This window comes from Osmerus mordax, chromosome 13 (genome assembly GCF_038355195.1).
Source record: "Osmerus mordax isolate fOsmMor3 chromosome 13, fOsmMor3.pri, whole genome shotgun sequence".
NCBI lineage: Eukaryota > Metazoa > Chordata > Actinopteri > Osmeriformes > Osmeridae > Osmerus > Osmerus mordax.
The window spans coordinates 13,712,746-13,725,648 of record NC_090062.1 but is presented as its reverse complement, the minus strand read 5'-3'; the positions used below and the strand labels follow the sequence as shown (position 1 = coordinate 13,725,648).

General features: G+C 39.4%; 3 protein-coding genes across 6 annotated transcripts; 1 reads left to right on the top strand and 2 right to left on the bottom strand.

Annotated features, from left to right (window-relative positions):
- Positions 1-1,351: 1,351 nt before the first annotated feature.
- LOC136955169 (isocitrate dehydrogenase [NADP], mitochondrial) lies at positions 1,352-6,294 on the bottom strand. 3 transcript variants are annotated; one of them, XM_067248799.1, is made up of 11 exons: positions 5,559-5,580; positions 5,292-5,383; positions 4,955-5,120; positions 4,703-4,863; positions 3,789-3,932; positions 3,552-3,688; positions 3,315-3,466; positions 2,938-3,050; positions 2,760-2,857; positions 2,554-2,646; positions 1,352-1,943 (listed from the first exon to the last, which is right to left on the bottom strand). In XM_067248799.1, the coding sequence occupies exons 2-11, from the start codon at positions 5,340-5,342 to the stop codon at positions 1,859-1,861; spliced, it is 1,200 nt and encodes a 399-aa protein (XP_067104900.1). In that variant the 5' UTR covers positions 5,343-5,383; positions 5,559-5,580; the 3' UTR covers positions 1,352-1,858. The 3 variants fall into 3 exon arrangements, 2 of the variants coding, with proteins under 2 accessions (XP_067104900.1, XP_067104899.1); XM_067248798.1 differs by lacking the exon at positions 5,559-5,580 and adding an exon at positions 6,093-6,294 and having other exon boundaries at positions 1,353-1,943; XR_010878148.1 differs by lacking the exon at positions 5,559-5,580 and adding an exon at positions 6,093-6,294 and having other exon boundaries at positions 1,920-1,943; positions 2,723-2,857.
- Positions 6,295-6,900: 606 nt separating this feature from the next.
- Positions 6,901-8,602, bottom strand: tmed3 (transmembrane p24 trafficking protein 3). The gene is made up of 3 exons (XM_067248800.1): positions 8,331-8,602; positions 7,929-8,168; positions 6,901-7,809 (listed from the first exon to the last, which is right to left on the bottom strand). The coding sequence occupies exons 1-3, from the start codon at positions 8,472-8,474 to the stop codon at positions 7,576-7,578; spliced, it is 618 nt and encodes a 205-aa protein (XP_067104901.1). The 5' UTR covers positions 8,475-8,602; the 3' UTR covers positions 6,901-7,575.
- An 86-nt stretch (positions 8,603-8,688) lies between these two features.
- si:ch211-107o10.3 (uncharacterized protein LOC407663 homolog) lies at positions 8,689-11,722 on the top strand. Of its 2 annotated transcripts, XM_067248576.1 has the most exons (9): positions 8,689-8,728; positions 8,828-8,932; positions 9,131-9,239; positions 9,342-9,482; positions 9,580-9,771; positions 10,079-10,240; positions 10,420-10,536; positions 10,636-10,840; positions 11,138-11,722. In XM_067248576.1, the coding sequence occupies exons 3-9, from the start codon at positions 9,167-9,169 to the stop codon at positions 11,232-11,234; spliced, it is 987 nt and encodes a 328-aa protein (XP_067104677.1). In that variant the 5' UTR covers positions 8,689-8,728; positions 8,828-8,932; positions 9,131-9,166; the 3' UTR covers positions 11,235-11,722. The 2 variants fall into 2 exon arrangements, with proteins under 2 accessions (XP_067104677.1, XP_067104678.1); XM_067248577.1 differs by lacking the exon at positions 8,689-8,728 and having other exon boundaries at positions 8,771-8,932; positions 9,134-9,239.
- The last annotated feature ends 1,181 nt before the right edge of the window (positions 11,723-12,903 follow it).

The following is a 12,903-nucleotide window of genomic DNA, read 5'->3' as shown; positions in this document are numbered from 1 at the left end:
ATGGCAATATTCCTTTATAAAGACAGTTCTGCCTTTTTCAATAGACTTACCTGCGGTTTTAATTATCTTGAACTTTCTTGTTGGTAAAAACAAATGGTAACTGAGCCATTTGGAGGGAGAATGAGTGGTATGTTTGTTTCAGTTACAGCACTATGTTTCCGTTTTGGGGAGACACCTTACTCCCCCTGACCTGCCATGCAGGTCAGCCTTGATATGCACACTAAACATGAGAAATGGTATACTAGTCTTTTTGGAATGAGGAATATCAAACTGAAAACCTCATAGAAATCGTTATTTAATAAAGGTTCTCTAGTTTAAATGGCTCGAGTTTGTGTCTGCATAATTATTTTCTACTTCATGTAATTGTGTATGTGTTGGTATGTCTGTGCCTCTCAAACATTCAGCCGTGCAAAATTAGTGCTGGTAGTAATTTCTGACAAGATTATGACAAAATAGCCCCACCTGCTGTTTAGATTTGTATATAACACTATGGATAAGCTGTCATCCGAAACAAGTAAACCAGGTCGCGATGGCCTTCAGTGTGCCCCCTTCTGGTGAACTGACTTCCAGAACATAAACGTAGCAGTGAGCATCAACAATGAACAGTGACATGTTTTTGTTATGTTGGTTCATTAGTCTTAGCTTTAACTTTGAATTGAAACTTTGACAGAATTTAATGACTATGAGGTTAGTGCAGAAATTGAATGTGAGCATATTACTACACACAGCTGATTAACTGTTTAGAATCAGAAACAAAAGAAATTCAACTAAAACTATTTAAATATAAAATATTACAAATATTGAAACTCCAGTCCTCTTTTACATTTAGAGCACCACAAGTCTTTGTGTCCTTTACTCCCTTTTAGTTGCTTTTTATCTAACTGTAACCTGGCTTTTCTGTTTTTCAGCTTTAAAAGTAGTTTGCAATGTGCAATATGTTTTGTTGGTTGATCATTGGCCTGGTGCTACACTCAAAAGATTTTCTTGTTAATAATGAACCAAAAACTGATTTGGGCATGCCAAGTATTTTTCATGAGCCTCAACCCACCCACATTACATAGCACGTACACTGCTATGTTTCCCATGTCACATTCTAACACCACTATCCAAAGTCAAATGCGAAGCCTAGTATTTGTATATAAACAGCTCTTATGTCAAAACAGGTCTTATACACCTGCTCAATGAAACGGCTGTGGTAATTTCCACAAATAATTGTACCCTAAAATGAAGGCAAATACAAAAGGTGTTAGAATTTCTAATTAGTTCATCTAAAATGGAAGACAAGTCCCCCTTTCCACCCTATAGTCATGGTGGCATAAGGTAGAAATAGACTCATTGGTAAGTGAACAGAGAGGTACATATATGATGTACATGACGCTAGATCACATGTAGCGTCCAGTCTTATCTAAAGACACACCTACTAAAACATGTGGGGTTAGCAGTCCAAAGGTGTATGATTCAACTTGCAGCAAACGTTTTCAGCTATCCAGCTAGAGACACAATCATGTGACAAATACAAAAGCTGAACTTTCAAACTTGATAACGCATTAATTCATAATGTTGTTCATACAGCATTTATTTGGAATGAGTAACTAGTTGAACATACAAGAATTAAACTTCATCGTAATGGTCTTTCAAGTTAACTCAACAGTTAATACAAAAAATACAGTATTGGACAAGTATGTTTTTACAAAACACCTTTAGTAAAAGAGAAGGCAGAGGAGCACCAAAACACTATCTGACTCTTCAAGTATCAAATGGCACAAACATTGTTCCTTCAAAACAGGATACAAATATTCCTGCAAATGTGGAGTAGAAATGAGGTACAAAACTGCAGACGGATTTTCTTTTAATTTTTTTACTTTCCCAGTGCTTTGTCCAGGTTGGTCTTTATGACATCCAGGAAGTCAGATGTGTTGACATAATGTTCATTGAGCTTGCAGCTGCAAAGACACAGAAATACAGTTTATTTAGAAACTAACCACCGTTTATTGTAACTTGTTTAACTGCATGCTCTTATGGTTCTTCCCTTTGGGGCTTATTTGGTTTTCCACAATGTATGCTTCATGTTTTGGCTGCCCGCAATGTTCGGGGCTATCTCGTTGTTATGATCAGTGACCTATGCACTTTTGTAAAGCTCTCTCTTGGAAGTCGCTTTGGATAAAAGCGTCTGTTAAATGCATAAATGTAAATGTTTACCAATAACTTGGGTCTACACACTACATGTTGAATTGGTAAGTCAGGAGTTCCCAAACTTCACATAAATCAAAGATTTTTAAATGAGAAAGTCACAGCCTCAGCATATTTTTTGCAGCATGAATAACAGTTGAGCCACATTCTCATTTTGAAAGACTTTGTAAGAATTATATACAAATTGAAGAATGCAACAACATTTTCTGCTATACATCAGCCATGGATCCAAACACATTCAAGGTTCATGTTCTGTTTTCAACCATTTGAGGCCATTATTATACTTTTTTTAAATTTCAGAAACTTTCAATGACCGTGGGAACCCTGGGTCACTGAGTAGCATTCTAAAACTAAAAAACTCACTTGGCAAGGCCATGGATGCAGCCTGCAAGGTCCTTGGTCATCACACCACTCTCCACAGTCTCCACACACACCCTCTCCAAAGTCTTAGAGAATCTGGAGGAGAACATAGAACAATCAGTGTTTGTTTAATGTTTACTGTCCCCGCTTTGTAAAAAGGCAGTTACGCAACTGTGCTGTAGTTGAAAATGAGTATCTCCAGTCATCACTTTATTAAGTCAGGGTTTCCATCCAGCTTCCCTCTGTGCTCAAGACCCCTTGTCCAAGCAAAGATGCTGGCAATTGGGTTGGTGCTAGTGGGCCGTCCCTGGAATAGAATTAGAAAAGCATTCAGAAATGGTTAGAATTGCGTGTCAAAACCATCCGGCAGTGTTGACTGGGCCTTACCCTCTGGTGCTCGCGGAAGTGCCTGGTCACCGTGCCGTGGGCCGCCTCGGCCTCGATGGTCTTGCCATCTGGACACACTAGCACTGAGGTCATCAGGCCCAGGGAGCCAAAGCCTACAGACGTGTAGAGTAAAACAAGACTAAATCAATACCTTGTAGCAGATCCAATCCCATGGTAAATCAAGTTCATAAAGGAGGTAGAGGGTAAGTCCACAGTGTTTATGATGTGAGTAACGGAGTGATGTGCAGTGGATCCATGACAGGTTATAGAGTGGACGTGGCCGCCAATTAAGGCATTCGGCACTTTGAAATTCAGAGACAACAAGTGGGTAAATCTGCGTAACTTCTGAGGTTAAGCTTGATGGCCTTCTGCCTCACCCTGAGCAAGAATGTCTGACTGAACGTCTCCATCATAGTTCTTGCATGCCCACACAAAACCTCCGGAGGATTTGAGGACCTGGGCAACCATGTCATCAATTAGGCGGTGCTCATACCAGATCTTCAGGCTGTCAAACTCTGGTTTGTAGTTCCTGCAGGAAACGGTCTATTTTAACATTATACTCGGTTCACATGGTAGTGGGCTTTAAGTGAAGTATATTATCACGCAAGTCTTACGCCTCAAAGATTTCTTGGAAGATGTCTTTGAACCTCCCATCGTAAGCCTTGAGAATTGTGTTCTTGGTGCTCATGTAGAGAGGCCACTTCTTCTGGATAGCATACTGGAAGCAGCTGTGGGCAAATCCACTGATGGACTAGAGAAACAAAAAAGTAAGTAAACTGTGACCTGACTGACAGCTGTAATGACATTGATTGGCAGCACCTGTAATTAACATCCAATAAGACCACGCTCACCTCATCAGTGTTGTACATGCCCATTCCACAGCCACCAGAGGGGAAATCATACACCTCCCACTCTTTCCCTTTGCTTCCATCACTTGGGGTGAACACCATTTTAAACTTTCCAGGCTGGGTAATAACAAAGTCTGTGGCCTTGTACTGTACAAAGAAATGAAGTCAAATACAGGCACCTGGCATTCTTCAAGAATCATCAACATCCTCAAATAGTATGCGCATAGTGTTGAAGTTAATCTGCTGAATGCTGCCAAGCATCAAGTGACCAACAGTTCTCGGGCTCCAAGTTTAGAATCAGAATCAGAAAGGGATTTATTCGCCATGAAAGTTTGCACAGACAAGGAATTTGCTTTGGCAGGAAGGTGCATACAATAAACATATACCTAAAATTTAAATATGTGGACTAACTATACTAAGGGTACATAAACTAGCAGTACTAAGTAAGTATTAATACAAGCTTGCAGGCAAGAACAGTGTTGCAAAATAGTGAATGAACACAGTCTTTCGTGTAGCATGAAAAGAGCCCTATCTGGCTTTCCCAGATATGACCCTCAACTAAGGGTTGTAAATCAGGTGCTAGCTCGTACTGTTCCTTTTCACTCCCAACTCAGGAGAAGTTATCAGTAAACCTAAATAGTCACAGTCCTTAAAATGTATACATCTTTGTCCTACTTCAACACAATCTATAAATCGTATAACTGACACTTTTTTATACAATGGCAGAGGCCTACACGTTCCAATCTAGGTTACATCATTCCAATCAAACCTCTAAGTATATACTTATACAAATCATCATAACAGGGTTATATTCACTGTATGCACTCATTTACCTTTTAACCATCTCAAATAAACAGAAGTATAATTGCAGGGCCAATTTGGTCATTCCCCAACAATAGCTGACTTATCTACAGTACCTGATCACCAAAAGCATGTCTGCCAATTGTGATAGGCTGCGTCCAACCGGGTACAAGACGGGGTATGTTCTTGCAGATGATAGGCTCACGGAAGACAGTGCCTCCCAAAATGTTCCGGATGGTTCCATTGGGGCTCTTCCACATGTTTTTCAGCTTGAACTCTGAGGATATGCATTAAGATTCATGTTGAGAAGGGATGCACAATTTTATTTGACATCAATCTTTTGCCAGCATGGTGGCCAGACAACATACCCTCCATTCTGTCCTCGTCAGGGGTGATGGTGGCACACTTGACTGCCACGTTGTATTGTTTGGTGGCAAGTGCAGAGTCAATCGTGACCTGATCATTAGTCTGGTCACGATATGGCAGTCCCAGATCATAGTATTTCAGCTCCACATCAACATTAGAGAGGATAAGCTGTAGAAGCACATCGCAAAGTAAATAAGTAAAAAAGAAAAGATGCCTATAAATATTTTTCTAGGCCTACCCAAAAACATAGTTTTTTGTCTACGCCCCTGGGTGTAGATGCAACATAATTACAACTGGGCTCAACATGAATAAGATCCTGATAGTTGTAAGTTAGGGTACCTTCTCTTTGATGAACTCCCATATGATGCGTGTCATCTCATCTCCATCCATCTCCACCACGGGCTGGTCAACCTTGATACGTTTAGTAGCATCTATAATGATTCAATATGAGATTTTGACGTGCAAAATATTAAGAATATTCTGATTAGGATGTTAGGGAAGGGAAAAAGGGCATAAACCATTTTTCTACATATCTCATAGTCTACAACTACATTTGTCATAACTTGTCCAACCAGTCAATTATACGAAAAGAATGGCGCACCACACCTTACATCTGCCCATTCCCTTCCTTGTGCCAGTTTGACAGGCATCGATATCCTTTACCCTCTGCCAGTTTCTACGTTTGTTTAACTACTTGGTCACGCTGCCCAGTAGGAAAAACACAAGCTTGACAAACTGTTAGTTACCTTTCCCGATGTCTACTTGTCCTCACGTGTGACTGTCTGGAGTAAACCGTACGCTAAATGTGCATTCTAAATGCTTGTCAAGCTTATTAGATAACAGCCTTGAGTTAAATGTGGCTTGTTAGTGAAAAATAGGACTGCCTTAATTGTATGGTTGTTGTTTTTGGAATGGTTCGCCTGGCTAATGTATCATAATATAACGCCACGCACCATAGTGTACGTGCCACGCATCATATTGATAGCTATCTGACCCATCTGCTACCTTCTAATGTTTGGCTCAATATAACGATAGCTTTCTGACATTTTCAAAACAAAAGCAGAAGACATTATTAAGCTCATTCAAACAAACTAGCTGAACACAAACTACCCTACGTGCAACATGATTCAGTTGACTCACAGTTCCTCTGTTGTACATTTTGGTAAACTACTGCAGGCGCGAGCACTGCGGGATTTTCCGACAGTGAAGCGGCAGCACATCTTGAGATGGAGCAAAGAGCCCTCAGGTACCCTGCCATGGTCGACTGCAACTGTTTTCGGACACCGCTGAACTAGATTGGCCACTTTATAAATGAGTTAACAACTAACCGGTGAATAAAAGAGGTTACAAAAATATATGGGCGGTTATAATTCACACCACGTCAGCGTCTACACAAACGGAAATTCTCATGGCCAATCAGTTACATGCTTTCGACATTCATGCATTTCTCGTGCTCTTTCACGTTGATGTCCCAATTAGTAGGCTATTATTTAAGTTAAAGTTTTTACGTTTCCAGTAACCTTGTTTTGTTTTTTTGTTTAACTGACATGACTGGGAATTTCCTTATCTGATAGTAAACCGTTGAATTGCCAAAACTTTACAAATAAATATACTACCGACTCAACTCGAGCCCTATGAAGGTAGGCGTGGCTGACTGCCTCAAATCTCCTCGTATGCTATATCCCCCTCTACAGGAACATGGGAATATACAGTGTATTAAGTAGATACGTCAATAGCCATAGAGACGTTGTACTGGGACAATTTTATATGACTTTTAAGGCCACTACGTGTTATTTTATTGGGACTGGAATGTTTTAGTGAGAAGGGAGGCATGAAATGTTGCATCTGCTACCACTTGATGGGGTCATGTAGATTACACACACACACACTGAAGTTGTTCAGTTTATAATGTGGTCTGAACATTTTAAGGTTGTAAATTGTCATCATAGGTACTGTGTCAGTTTTGGATAAAGGATTTCTGTCATAGAGTTTCTAAATAAAAAATCAAATAAAAAGTACTTTCAGTAAACATTTTATGGCTTCGGAAATCTGATGTGAATTAAAAAAATAATACAGACCATTCAAAAAAGGATAATAAAGCACATTTAACAAATACTGGTACTAAGAAAAACATACAAGTATGTATGTATGTATGTATGTAACAGCAAAACAAAAACTATATCTTGTATTTAATTGCACTTACAAACCCCTGATCAGGTTATGATGCTATCATGTACATTAAGTGTATGTTCAAAAGATTCCAAAGTAACAAAATGCAAAGATTGCACATAAATTAACATAATCAAGTGAAACATAAAACAGCATCATATAGCACTGAAAAATAAACAAGCCAGACATCGCTCTTTGGTAACTAATCATGTGCCACAATTTTTTCTGAAATAGTTCAAACTAATTTTACATAATGGGTAAAAAAGACAAAAACCAGCTGAGAACCCATTAAGTGCATCTACAATGATGTGCTCTAAGAGTTGCATTTTTTTAGGGGATGAGAATTCACAACTGTATCGTACTACAGATATCCTTATCAAGTAGTTTTGTAGAACCATTCAGATTGCTTTAACGGTTTCAGGACCATATAGTTCAAAGGAGGATGGCCAAGTGACTAAGTGGGGGCTGCCACAGTGCCTTTTTTGTCACCGAAGAAACTTTTAAGCATCAGGACTTGCCCGATGCTGACTGCAAATAGAATGAAGGTCTCTCCAATGGACCAGTAGCTCACTCGTTCATGAAGGTCTTCTGCCCGGATACGGTCATGTGCCTCCCGTAGCCTGTACCACTTTTGAGAGTCAGACACCACCTTAAGAATTTCATGGATAGAGAGGCACGCTGACTCCATCTGAAATATAGATTGTTTTGAGAAAATGTAACTTTTTTCTAATATGAAGCATTAGAGAGCCTTTGAGCATTACATATGAAACCTGGCAACGCTTAACGGACAGTTGTTCTGAAGTTTACCTGGGTCAGTGCTGTGTCTTTTCTTGGGAGAAATTGCCTTTCATCCCCTGCCCGGAAGTCCATGTAAACTATTTTGTGGGCAAATGTGGAGAATTCATTGCTGAAGCAGACTTTGTAAACACCTTTCATGGTTGTGGTGTGAGAAAAACTGTCATATTGCTTCTTCCTATCCTGATAGAGGACATTGCTCAAAGGATCTGTGACAAAGCAGTCCACATCATAATTTCCCCCTGCAATTACCTAAAGAGGAAGGGAGAAAAGTATTAGGAATATAAGTCAACCAGGGTGTTCAATCCTTCATGTAGGCTACGTGTTTAAACCTTGTCTAGACAAAAATCGAACTAAAATCAACCACGCTAAAAATGAATATGACTCCAAACAGCGTTATCTAAAATCACTTACTTGAAAGTCCATGTCAAATCTCACGCCAATCTCAAGTTCTTCATAGAAACATTGCTTTTCGTTGTCCGGTAATTCAAACGTTAACTCTGTGCTACAAACAAAGATAACATGTAACATCAAACTGCAAAGTCCAAGGTAACGCATGATGCAGCTAAATAATAGGAGAGCAAAACTTTAAAATATTTACTGTCACAATTACAAGGTACACCGTTTTAGGAGACAGAATTATTCCTTGCAGTGAATGTGACATACGAGGCTCAAAAACTTTTCTGACATCAACCTCAACTGACGTGGCATGGTATTAAACCCCTTCCGGGTCACGGTGCTTCTTCATAATGTAAATAAGTGAGCCTGGTTGACGCGAACGCTGACGTTGACTCACAGCAAAGAATTCTTATGTAATGTTTCTACTTTTTCTATTGTATAGTAAAATTGCTATTAATGAAAACATTGATTCATAAAATTAAAAAAATAAGTTAAAAATGTATTACAAAAAGACTCACAGCACAGGGACAACTACCGTGGGAGGGACTTGACCATAGCCTCGACAGTTTACTATGAAAGTTCAGTGGTGACTGCAGTCACAGATAGCGGTTTGAGAGGTAGGCTAATGCATTACTGTTTGAGAGAGTGTACCTGTAAATTGACAAATGGCCATGTCTGCATTTCACGGAATCCTATATGTTTACAGCGTTATGTAATGTTAAAGTTTAGATTCAAGTTGTTGAGATGTTACGATGCAGAGCCTGTGCTAGATAAGTCGTTCAGTGGTCAGTTTACTTGTTTTCCTATTTAAACAGAAGAACATCCAAATCAAGGCCTATATAATATTAAATATGCAGAACGTGATGGATTTAAAGCAGTTTGCGGAGGAACATGCCACTGGTCTTGCAGTCGCCCTTATCGCAGGTAAATCTAACTTTGTAAGCTACAGCCTGTATTAGTACATCAAATGTAGGTTGGACGTTTGAAGATCTGGATTTGTAATTATTTTTTTCAATTATCTGACAGGAGTGAGCATTGTGGCCTTGCGCAGATGGAAGGCCGGGGGAATGTGCAGGAGCAAGGCCAGGCTGGATGGCAAAACAGTCCTGATTACAGGGGCCAACACTGGCATTGGGAAAGAGACAGCCTTGGACATGGCCCGCAGAGGTGAAACCTTGCGAATTCCCCCAAAGTTGTTCTTTGTAAATCCCCACAAAGAAGTGTTTACTGCTGGTACCCTAACTGCATGCTTGCATGTGTATAGGGGCCAGAGTGCTCCTGGCCTGCAGAGACATGACCAGAGCCAACAAGGCAGCAGACGAGATCAGGAAGAAGACCGGTAATGGGAACGTGGTGGTAAAACATCTGGACCTAACCTCACTGCAGTCAGTCAGGGAGCTGGCCAAAGATATCCTGGAGAACGAGGACAGGCTTGACATCCTTATCAACAATGCAGGTGCAGTACAGTACCACGATTTAGCCATGGCCGTAATCATAATATTTATATTAAAATCTGGTCAAAATGTCCCCCCCAGTATATTGATATAAAAATATAAATACAAATATAATTGTGCTACGCTACAACAGGCAAACACGCACACTTTCCGAAATAAGCATTAAAAAAGATATTCATCCCCCCCAATGTTGATTCCATGGCTACAGCCTTGCATTTAGCAAATAGCCTTGATGTCCAGGAAAGTCCAAAAAAAGTCTTATTGTTCTGTATACTGTGGACTCTTGTTTTTCCAATCCGTTAAATTCAGGAATCATGATGTGCCCCAAATGGAAGACTGTGGATGGCTTTGAGATGCAGTTTGGTGTAAACCACCTTGGACACTTCCTTTTGACCAACTGCCTCTTGGATGTCCTGAAGAAATCCACTCCCAGTCGGGTTGTTAACGTGTCTAGTCTGGCCCACGAGACAGGTAAAGGGGATTCATGTAAATTCACTAAGAGTTAACAGACCAACCTTAAAAAAAGCATGACAATTTGGTCTGAAAATGTTATTTTAGCTCAAGATTTTTTTATTATTATTTCTTTATTTATGAACTGTTAATCATTGCATGTTAGCTTGTTTGATGATAATACAAAACCGTTTTTACAGGCAAGATCCATTTCGATGACATTAACCTTGACAAAGACTATGACCCTCATGTAAGCTACCTTCAGAGCAAGCTAGCCAACGTTCTCTTCAGTAGAGCGTTAGCAGCCAAACTAAACGGTGGGTTTAACTATATAAATATTTGAGCCCAGACTAAATACGATATTTGAGGTCTCTTAACTTTGTGTATTTTGTTATTTTATGGCGACTTCTCCACAGGTACGGGTGTAACTGTGTACAGCCTTCACCCTGGCATCATCCGTACGGAGCTGGGCCGTCACTTTTTCCCCACCCTAGCCCTGTGGAAGAGGATCTTGGCTGTGCCATTAATTGCACTCATGAAGACGCCCTGGGAAGGGGCTCAGACCACCATTTTTTGTGCTGTGGATGAGAGCCAAGCAAACGTCACTGGCCTGTACTACAGGTCAGTGCATTAGCACTAAATGTTTGTGAAAGGGAATCCCTTCTGTGACACCATTATTAGGGGAATGTCCTTTCTTAAAAAAAACAAAAACACATTTTGAGGTGTTTTTCTCAAACCCTTATTGACCAACAGTAACGAAAACTGATTTAGTTCCTTTTTAATCATGTTTCAAAAGGTGACGTCCTACTCCCCCAAAAAATCCTTCACGTTTTAGAATGAGCAGCTGAAAAAGTTTAGAGTCCGTTGTGTACAGATTTGATTTAATTGATCCTCTTCTCTCTGTGTTACCCCGGGCAGTGACTGCGCCCCTAAAGAGGCCGCCCCACAGGGCCGGGATGACGGAGCTGCAACCCGACTGTGGGATCTCAGTGCCTCCATGGTGGGCTTAGCCTGATGGAGTCACTCCACCCATATCCTCAAATAGGTAAAGCTACTGGCACTATTGCAAGCAAGTTTGGATATTTTAGGATCTAAATAAGCATGTTATCAGTGCATGGCTGAAAGAACCACTTATGATATCATTGAATGATGAGATATTGGTTGCTCCATTTATATTGCTAAAGGAAAGACTTCTCTATGGTTCTCTGTATCTACAGCTTGCTCTTTGTATAACCTACCAGTATAATGTTTCCTGATCCAGTGGGTTGGATGTCAAACATGCAGTGAAACATGATAAAATACCACTACTGGTATGTTTATATTCTAGTTGTAATCCAGTGGTAGGATCATCGTTGGATACCTTTAATTTGGAATACATTATTCTTTAATAGTGATATTTTCTAAGATAATTCTTGTATTTTCTCATAATTGATATCAGTTAACAGTTGTTTTTTCTCATGAACATATTCTGTTTTATCTAATAAAGGACAATAAAAAATGCATATGAAACATGGTGGTAGAATCACAATTTTGGAGATAGGTTTGCATGCTCTTCATTGGGTATCTCTTTATTATTTCTCCATACAGTTTACCACCATGTTAAAAATTTGATATCCATTGTTATCACAGATTTTCTCAATCATAGGATGAACCCACCTTCAACTGGACTTAAATGTTTTAAGTCTATTAACAGAAACACCACTTATCCTCTTTTTAGTCAAAAAGTCATAACATTTGTGGCACACACAAAGTTTGTCTTTTTCACATCATTGTTTTGGCCACAGACCATTTAACACTGTGGTATAAAATCACAAAGAGATTGACTTAGGTTTGATCACTTGAAAACTACAATAACCCATCCTGCTAAATGCAAGTTTCAGTTTGAATTTGAATGATAAAGAAAAAAAGTTGGATGAAAATTAACTTTAAAAATTAAAATAGTACCATCTTGTGTACAGTAAAGTTACTGCAACCTGAATTATATTTGTGGACAAAGTTACATCAGATAGTTAAGCAACTTGAATACAGTAAAGATCCATTCTTTATATCGTTCATAACTTGCATCAAGTCAATCATAATAGTGTTTCAATTATGTCCAGTTCTGTATTAAAACATATCTTTGCACATTCTTGTAGAGTGGAACATGACATATTTCAAATGTATTAACAACCTCTAATGACCAACCAGTAGGTAAGGTCAATGACTATGTTCTATTCCCAGGTAGATATGACTTACCTTGTTACGTGTTCTCATTCCCTTGTTCATTTGTACAAAACTCATAGCTTAATAATCAATTACACTTTGTTTGTACAAAATATCTCTGAATGGCCTGTAATCCAACTGTCTTGACTTAGTTACATAATGTAACACACAAATTCAGTCAATGACAGTAAAACAGAAATATAGTTAATTTGGTTCTTTCAGTATTATCTACAGTACATTTCTCTACCTGTGCCTGAATGCGACCGAATACAGGACTACAGTCTGACCCAAAGCTTTTCCAGTTGTGTTCATAGCATGTAGTTAATGTCAGACACATGCCCTTATCAGTTCTCCGTCCAACGAATACGGAATCGATAGCTGGGCTGGAAAAGTGATAAGGAGATGTGAGCGACCATAGGTTCAACAAAAGCAACAGCCCTAGCAGACTGATGGTTACTTTAGTGAGACTCCAATTTGCCCTC

Coding starts and splice junctions, on each gene's coding strand:
- LOC136955169 (XM_067248798.1), bottom strand. CDS start 6,210: ATGGCAGGGTACCTGAGGGCTCTTTGCTCCATCTCAAGATGTGCTGCC. Junction 2,858..2,937: donor ACTTCCGCGAGCACCAGAGG/GTAAGGCCCAGT, acceptor ATTCTATTCCAG/GGACGGCCCACTAGCACCAA. Junction 2,647..2,759: donor GGAAACCCTGACTTAATAAA/GTGATGACTGGA, acceptor GTTCTCCTCCAG/ATTCTCTAAGACTTTGGAGA.
- tmed3 (XM_067248800.1), bottom strand. CDS start 8,474: ATGCGTTACCTTGGACTTTGCAGTTTGATGTTACATGTTATCTTTGTT. Junction 8,169..8,330: donor GATTTGACATGGACTTTCAA/GTAAGTGATTTT, acceptor CTTCCTCTTTAG/GTAATTGCAGGGGGAAATTA. Junction 7,810..7,928: donor AAGACACAGCACTGACCCAG/GTAAACTTCAGA, acceptor TCTATATTTCAG/ATGGAGTCAGCGTGCCTCTC.
- si:ch211-107o10.3 (XM_067248576.1), top strand. CDS start 9,167: ATGCAGAACGTGATGGATTTAAAGCAGTTTGCGGAGGAACATGCCACT. Junction 9,483..9,579: donor CTTGGACATGGCCCGCAGAG/GTGAAACCTTGC, acceptor GCATGTGTATAG/GGGCCAGAGTGCTCCTGGCC. Junction 10,841..11,137: donor GTCACTGGCCTGTACTACAG/GTCAGTGCATTA, acceptor TACCCCGGGCAG/TGACTGCGCCCCTAAAGAGG.